Source organism: Octopus bimaculoides, chromosome 22, assembly GCF_001194135.2.
Source record: "Octopus bimaculoides isolate UCB-OBI-ISO-001 chromosome 22, ASM119413v2, whole genome shotgun sequence".
Classification (NCBI taxonomy): domain Eukaryota; kingdom Metazoa; phylum Mollusca; class Cephalopoda; order Octopoda; family Octopodidae; genus Octopus; species Octopus bimaculoides.
In genome coordinates, this window is record NC_069002.1 from 13,091,785 (window position 1) to 13,100,462 (window position 8,678).

An 8,678-nucleotide genomic window follows, 5' to 3' on the forward strand; every position below is an offset into this window, starting at 1 on the left:
GGATTACATGGGCTGCTTAAACCAGAATGCCACCCTTTTACATTCGTTTTTCTTATTTCATTTATTTTTCCCCAGTAAAAATATGTTACTAAATAAAACTATCAGTATCTTAAAAAAAAAAGAATTATGAAGATAATTCTATGATCCAACTTCATTAGACAGAAAAAAAAAATTAGCATGCAACACTTAAGAGACAAAAATCCAGCTATAAATTCTTTTCTTTTTTACTGACAGGTTTCAGTCACTGGAATTATGGCCTTCCTGGGACACTATCTTCGAGTGTTTCAATCACTCATTTCGACGTCAACACTAATTTCTTGCACTTGATGGTATAAAAGATGCACTTTCCCCCCCACCACAAAAAACCGTCTAAAAAATATAATTAAAAAATACCCCCATCCCCTGTCCTATATGTAAAGTTAGGTCTATATTACATGATTTAACCCTTTAGCATTTAAACCAGCCAAAATATTCAGCCCTGTTTTATCTTCAAACTGGTCAGATCCGGCCTCTCACAGTTCTACAATATTAGTCTAAAAATAAACAATTACATCATTGAAATCTCAAAGCTACAACGTAATGCATGGCTAATTCAAATCAATATGAATAAATAAGCATTACATTTGACAGAAAAATTTGAATGCTAAAGGGTTGATGGCACCAAAATTTTTTTTTTCTTTATCTGAGTATACACTGCAGAAATTACGGTGCATCTAATATACCCCTGCATCTTTTATGCAGTCAAATATGGTATTTTTTTATCTCTGTCAAACCATAAAGTTATAGGACACATATACACATTCTGTTTTCAGATCTACATCTACATTCTTCAGATTTAAATATAGCAGACATGGTGAACTTGACCACAAAGCAAAAGTTGTTCCTTAAGGCTTAATAAAGATATTCATGCTGTTTTTATCTATTTTCCTTTGTATTCTTGTACCTTACATGTTAGTGAAACCTCCCAGAAATAGCTACCTAAGCTCCCTCAAGCCACTGTATAATCTTGAGCAAAGAAGAACACACTGGACAACAGAAAGAAGATATGACTCTACTAATGATTGAAGGGTCAAAAGCTGGAGTGACTTGTGAATTGCTGAAAAAGTATAACAGGTGCATATTTCATTGTTAGTTTTAAAAAATGGTTCCCCCAACATCATCCCTGAAACTTACCTCCATTCTGTGGACGTTGACCTTAAAATCTCCTTTTTTGGCCTTGCGGATATTCTCTTCCATGACACCAATCTGCTCAAGCAAGCATTCAACAATTTCTGTTTTGGATTCAAGTAAAACAGGAGAGAACTTCTCGTTTAGCCATGCCTAGAGGGTTGAAAAACAAAAAGAAAATTATGAAGAACAGGATGATGATGATGATGACAAACACTTTGTGGTAATGAGGTAGTGAGTTCAATTCTTGGACCATGCTGTGTGTTGTGTTCTTGAGGAAGACACTTTATTTTCACGTTGCACCAGTTCACTCAGCTGTAGAAATGAGTTGCAACATCACTGGTGCCAAGCTGTATCGGATTTTGCCTTTGCCTAGGATAACATCGGTGGCATGGAGTGGGGAGGCTGGAATGCATGGGTGATTGCTGGTCTTCTGTAAACGATTTTGCCCAGACTTGTGCCTCAGAGGGGAACTTTCTTGGTACAATCCTACAGTCATTTATGACCAAAGGCAGAACTGTTAGCCCAAAATGCTTAGTGGCATATTGTCTGTCTTTACATGTGGCTGCAAAGTGAACTTCTTAACCATGCAGCCATGGCTGCACCTCTATGCTTAATTATTTGTAATTTCATGATCATGATCATCATCACCCTCATCATCTAACATCCATTTTCCATGCTGGCATGGGTTGGACAATTTGTCAGAGGACTGTGCCAAACTCTGAAGTCAGCTTTGGCATATTTTCTATGACTGGATACCCTTCCTAATGCCAACCACTTTATAGAGTGTATTGAGTGCTTTAGAGAGAAACATTAAAATGCCTAATGCCAAATAAGCAATGACAAAACATCTCAGAGAAGGTGACTGTCCAATGACAAATTTAATGTTGTCAATTGAGTTGAGTGACAAAATAATTAAAACTTGAATTGATTTGAGATAAAAATTTCTGAGAAGGACTGAACCATAAACACGAAGCTTTGAGTGAGTTAATTCCATGTTGAAAAAACTTCTTTGGCTGACTCTCAGTTTTTATCATTAGAGACAAGCTTTGGTGCAACCTGATTTTTATGTGAAAGTGGGTGTGCAGAAAACCCTGTTGAAACCTTTTGGATGGAATGCTTCTTGTAATACATAGTCTCAGTTAATCTATCTGAAATATTTAGCCTCTAAGTTTGCAGTGATGTTCCAGTTGTGATTGTCTACTTATTTTGAAACATAACATACCAAGGATTATAGGCAGAGGTGTGGCTGTGTGGTAAGAAGTTTGCTTCCCAACCACATGACTCCAGATTCAGTCCCACTGCTTGGCACTTTGGGCAAGTGTCTTTTGATATAGCCTCAGGCCAACCAAAGCCTTGTGAGTAGATTCAGTAGATGGAAACCGAAACAAGTCGGTTCATATGGAACAGCCATGTTGAAGTGGTGACAAACATTACTTCTCAGTATAATTACTACTTTTATCTCTTATAGAGATGTGCTAACTAGCTACTTAGCTTATTGCAAGACCAGTAACTCATTGGTACCTATTTTTCTATATATTGTGAGCTGCAGTAAACTATTATCTCTAGCAGACAGGTGTCCAGCACTGAGGATGAACAAAAGTAGCTCAAAACCAGATGGTCAACTGGTCCTGTCAAGTTGTTAGAAGATGGTAGGGGTCCACTCCCTGCTTGCAATATATATATATATCAAGTACAGATTGCATTGATAACCAGCTAGAGGAAGCTTCCTCTTGGGGTTAAAAATGTTGGTTCATATGGAACAGCCATGTTGAAGTAGCAACAAATATTACTTCTCTGTGTAGTTACTATTTTTATCTCTAACAGAGATTTTCTAACTAGCTACTTTACTGATATGTGTGTGTGTGTTTGCCCCACCACTGCTTGACAACCAGAACTGGTATACTGTCTGTTTGTTGTTATCACATTTTGGCTGATGTACTCTCCAGCCTTCATCAGGTGTTCTGGTGGAATTTCAAATCCAACCCTTTATTTGACTAATGGGGTACATTGTTCTCATTTCTAAGGTATGTCGCTGATGTTATTTTTTCTGTTGATACTATTTATTTATTAGAATCCAAGGGTTAGTAGCCCACACTCTTATCCATTATATTATATGCCCGTGGGCATATGCATGTTTACATCGCTGTAATTCAGCTGGGACGTAAACACACCAACACCGGTTGTCAAGCGGTGATAGGGGACAAACATATACACATATATAATCGACGGGCTTCTATTAATTTCCGTCTACCAAATCCACTCAAAACGCTTTGGTCGACCCAAGGCTTATAGTAGATAGTATATAGGTGCCAGGCAGTGGGACTGAATCTGTAACCAGGTGGTTGGGAAGCAGGCTACTAAAGACTATTTCATGTTCCGCACAAATATTTTTTAATTACCTCGGCAGAATCGTCATCTAAGCATTCGTATAAAATATCTCTTCAAAATTTCCTTAAAAACCATGCATTACTAACAAAGTTATAAAAAAGCAAAATCGGTGGGAGAGTTGGGCACTAAACTGTAATCATACTAATAAATAACCAGTTATTAATTATTAAAAACAAACCTCTTCGAGTTTCGAGAGGACTTCATTAGCCGTCATAGGTTCGACATCTTCCTCATCACGACTGAAATCCAAAGATAGTCCAAGATCGGTCATTACTGTGACGTTACCTCATTAACCGAAGTGACAAACCCAGATTAATTGAAGTTTGGCGCGCTTTCTCAAAGTCACATGACACACAACCACTCGAACATACAACTGCACACGTCAGTTCCTTTCGGCTTCTTTGTTTTTCTTTCTCTCTTTTTTTTTTTCGGTCTCCTTCCTTCTTCCTTTCTCTTTGGTTTTTCCTTATTTCTTTCGTTCTCTTTCCTTCTTTCTTTTTTTTTCCTTTCTTTCTATTTTTCATTCCTTCTCTTTTCTGCTTTCCTGCCTTTCTTTTTCTCCCTTCTTTCTTCCCTTTTCTTTTCTGACTCTTCATTTCCTTTTTGTCTTTCTCTTTCTTTCATTCTTTTCTTTCTTCTCTTCTTTCACTATCTCATCTCAAAAATCCTTGTATACTGATGACGAAAATCGCATTCAGTTTTTTTTTTTCTTTTTTCTCTTTTTAGAAATTAATAATAAAGAAGTTTCAAGTGTTTAAATTATATTTAGCCAATCGAAAAGTCCCCTTGCCGATGTAGTCATGTTGTCATGGAGATCAGCTTACACAACGAAGTCGAAAACTTATAATCTTCTCTACTAGGCCTAAAATTTTGGGGAAGGGGTTAGTCCATTACATCGACCTAGTGCCCAATTGGTACTTAATTTATTAATTTAAAAAGCCTTAATAATAAACTGTAAGAAGGGAAACAGGAAAAATGAATGAAATATCTCTAAAATATTTTTTATAAATGTTAAAGATTTAAAAGAAAAATCAAAAGTTATGAAAGAGTGTTGGCTCGGTAAATTTTCAGATTAACACCCGCACGATTTTCACTAGGGTGTTGGGGTTAGGGTTAGGGTTTTAGGGTTAGGTTAGGGTTTAGGGTTAGGTTAGGGGTTAGGGTTAGGGAATTCCGTCCCTAACCATAACCCTAAACCCAAACCCTGACCCTAAACCCTAAAACTAACCCTAACCCTGACCCTAACACCCTAGTGAAAATCGTGCGGGTGGGAGAGTCGTAAAAAGGAAGTACCAGCCACGCACTGGCTAAATACATAGTAGTAGTGGCAACAGCACACGTTGAGAACATTAGCAGTTGTAAACAATACCAGACGTTGAGAACATTAGCAGCTGTATCAACAGCAGCAGTAGTCAAACGTTTGTTTTTCTTTCTTTTATAGTTTAATAATCACTCACGCGGAAATATAAACCTAGGTTTTGAATGCAAGCCACGACAAAGATGGCTTCGGAGTTAAATGTGTCTGTTTGGAGGCCGTCATCGATATTATTCTTAGTTCTTATATTGTCTCTAACAAGTTTATCCTGGGACGTTGCAGCATTTCGGACCAGCGACTCTAGTGGTCCATACACACCCGATTGGCAATCTCTTGACACACGTCCCATACCAAAATGGTATGACGAGGCCAAAATCGGCATCTTCCTACATTGGGGTGTGTTTTCTGTGCCCAGCTTTCGCTCTGCTTGGTTCTGGTGGTACCTTGTAGCGGAACAGAGTCCTGCCTATGTGAAATTTATGAAGGACAATTACAGGCCAGGTTTCACCTACCAGGATTTTGCTCCGATGTTCACCACAGAGTTTTACGACCCAAACCAGTGGGCAGAAATATTTACTAAATCCGGTGCCAGGTTGTTGTTTATTTTTGTTTCTCTTGTTAAATGATGTTGTTCCCCTGATCCAACACGAGTGTGACATTTGTCCAAGTCATGGCCTCATTTTTTCAATTACCAGGAAGGACATTGTAGCCATAGTTTTTATTATTATTATTCAAAGCCTATAAATGTTGGTTTGAGTTACATTCAATTGTTATTTCGGATCTATTCAATTTGACGTACAGACTTTTTAATTAATTTTTTTTTTAACTAAACACTTTGAAACTTCGGATACTTGTAGAATGTGTCATGTAGAACTATTATTAGGTACTACTAAAGCAGCGCGGACCCGATTGCGCAGTCATGCGTCCGCGCTGCTTTAGTAGTACCCTATTATTATCTAATATTCTAAAGAAATACATACTTATAATCAATTTAATTTAACTTATAAACAACACTATACACAAATTAATATTATTAACTATTATCAAAAACAATAAGATTAAACAATATATTTTATACTCAAATATAATTTAAATCTATATACCATTAAGAACTTATTATTTTTTATATTTAAATAATATTTATATATCATACAAAACACACAAAAAGAAATTAATATATATATCCTGAGTTACAACTTGTAGAAAAATCAACAACCACAAACCCCAATACTCAATTTATAAAATTAATACGATAATATTTCAATAATCACATGATCTCAATGTCTGAATCACATGTCATCATCCTTTATCACTCAACTATGACAAATTTAACTTACAGAACAAACATATTGTCATATGACATTAAAGATGGGATGGGATGTATAGGAGGAGCTCACAAAAATTTATAAACCTAATCATGCAATTCTCCCCAGCCAATCAAAATATATTCAAAGTAAATACTAATTTGAGCCATGTTCTGTCTAGCAATGATCACGCTCGGCATGAGTCAGATGGAATTCATTAAGACAGATTTTCTATGACTGGATGCCCTTCCTGTCACTAATCTTCAACTGTTTCCAAGCAAGATAATATTTCCCCACAACCAGATATGTTTTTAGGGAAAACTGGAAATGAAAAAGTGTCCCTTACATGATAGTAACTTAACAGTTTGGCAAAAACGACTGAAAAAATAAGTACCTGACTGAAAAAAGAAAAATGGGTACTGGGGTTGAACAAACCCTTCAAGGCAATGCTCCCAGCATGGTCATAGTTCAGTTAGTGGCTGAAACAATGAAAAAAGATAAATGAAAAACAAAAGGCATCGGAGGGTGGTGGTGGGGGCAATGCATCCCCTGCATGTACACAAGGTTAAAATAAGATTTAATTTAATAAATATATTCTCAGATGAATTCATATTTCAAGAAAATGCCATCAAGAGGTATTTCCCCTGCTTATTGTTTATGCATATGTAATAAAGAAAAAAAACATTTTGTTTCACCTGTCTGCTAGTTTTGAAGATAATCAAACCAAAATTTGATGACTTCAAGCCACTCACCCAGTGAGTATTTTTGCCAAATTTGGTGAAAATGCATTCAGCCGTTTTCCATTAATTTAGTAAACACACAGACAAACAGACTAAAACAACTGACTACAATAACCCTGCTTCGTTTACACATGCAAGGTTAATTAATTGATTAACTCTTAAATAGCTGACATCATCAATTGATCTTTCATTAAAGAACAGTGGACATCATCAATTGATGTTTCAAAAATTTTACATGGATTCGGCCATTATCAAAGGAAAGTCAGTATTTTATGGCAGTTTTTAATAAGATTGTATTTAATAAGATTTGTAATGAGATTGTAAATTTTATTGTGCAAAAGACTAACAATTATAGTTTTTTTTTTGTACTTATTTCAAGTGAAAATGAATATAAAAATTACTGTTAAGAAAAAAAGAGATTATTTTTGTTTTTTGCTCGTTTGGCACACACTTTCATACAACCCTTTCCTGCTGTTTAAGGGTTAATTTATTGCTTTCTAAATTCTTTTGTTAGGTACATTGTTCTAACAAGCAAACACCATGAAGGGTACACCAACTGGCCATCTAAATACTCTTGGAATTGGAACTCAAAAGCTGTGGGGCCAAAACGAGACCTTGTTGGTTAGTTTATATTTTCCTGAAAATCTTCAACACTACCACCACTGTTATCCTCCTCCTCCTCCATTGGCATATTCTTCACTCTCACATCAGTATATTTATTCCTATCACTCCTTACACCCCACCAATACAACCACCACCAATACCTAACAAAACAATTACAGGTGACTTCTTTTTCTCTCCCTCATCCTTCAGGTGAACTTGCAGCTGCCATCAAGAAGACTCCGATCCATTTTGGTCTGTACCATTCTCTCTTTGAATGGTTCCACCCCATTTATCTACAAGACAAAGCCAACAATTTTACAACCCAAAGGTTTGTTAGGGTAAGTTCAGACCAATTCCTGCTTATCTTTGTCTGTCTATCTGTCTGTTAGTCTGCCTCTCTTTTAATCTGTGTGTCTTTTGACATGACTCCCATCACTATCGCATACAGATAGGAACAGATAAACATGAAACTCATAGATCCAACTTCTCTGTTCTTTTTTTTAAGTTCCTATCATTATTTTCTCTCTGCACTGATGAGTACTTTGATAATTTTCAAATTCAAATATGAATTTATATCTATGTTCGAAACAATTGTATGCATGAATAAACTTCATACAACTTTTTAACATCTTATCTCCTCCATTTTTGACAAATATGATTGGATTTGTCGAACTTCATTCCATAAATTAATCATACACTTAATATATATAATTTAACCCTCGGCAACGGAGTATTTGGTCACTGATGAAGATGGATTAAATCTGAAATCAGCGCTGATATGACTCCATCTCACTTGTCGTAGGGAGGGAGTCTGTCTCCCTTGTCAGCTTTTAGAAAAGTGCTCTCACGTGGCTAAGAGTTGTTTTGACTCTTATTTCTAGCAATGCTAGTTCTTATTAGCACCCCCTGTCACTTTAGTGACCACTGTACTCATTGGCTGTGTGTATATATATATATATATATTATTTATGCACCCTTTTAAAGCCTAGCCAGGCTCATGAGCCCGGTTTCCCGGTTTCTATGGCATATGTGTTCCCCCCAGCTGGACAGGATTCCAGTCCATCACAGCGTTACTCAAGAAACAGGAAGAAAGAGTGAGAGAAAGTTGGGGCGAAAGAGTACAACAGGGGTCGCCACCCACCCCCTGCCGGAGCCTCA

The 8,678-nt window shown here is 36.5% G+C and overlaps 2 protein-coding genes across 3 annotated transcripts in view; one reads left to right on the forward strand and one right to left on the reverse strand.

Annotated features, from left to right (window-relative positions):
* The window catches only part of LOC106877606 (DNA replication complex GINS protein SLD5), a 36,740-nt gene extending 32,013 nt beyond the window's left edge, over positions 1-4,727 (reverse strand). Inside the window, exons 1-2 of the mRNA XM_014926551.2 lie at positions 3,737-4,727; positions 1,174-1,320 (exon numbers count right to left, since the gene is read on the reverse strand). Of these exons, the coding sequence (XP_014782037.1) occupies positions 1,174-1,320; positions 3,737-3,829 (240 nt within the window). The 5' untranslated portion in view covers positions 3,830-4,727. The remainder of the gene's footprint in view (positions 1-1,173; positions 1,321-3,736) is intronic.
* LOC106877605 (alpha-L-fucosidase) overlaps positions 1-8,678 on the forward strand; it is a 28,584-nt gene that overhangs the window by 7,535 nt on the left and 12,371 nt on the right. The window contains exons 1-3 of one of the 2 annotated variants that reach the window (XM_014926550.2): positions 4,895-5,465; positions 7,432-7,538; positions 7,731-7,858. In XM_014926550.2, the coding sequence (XP_014782036.1) occupies positions 5,041-5,465; positions 7,432-7,538; positions 7,731-7,858 (660 nt within the window). In that variant the 5' untranslated portion in view covers positions 4,895-5,040. Of the gene's footprint in view, positions 1-4,894; positions 5,466-7,431; positions 7,539-7,730; positions 7,859-8,678 lie in introns of those variants that run through there. The other variant, XM_052975867.1, reaches the window with a different exon arrangement.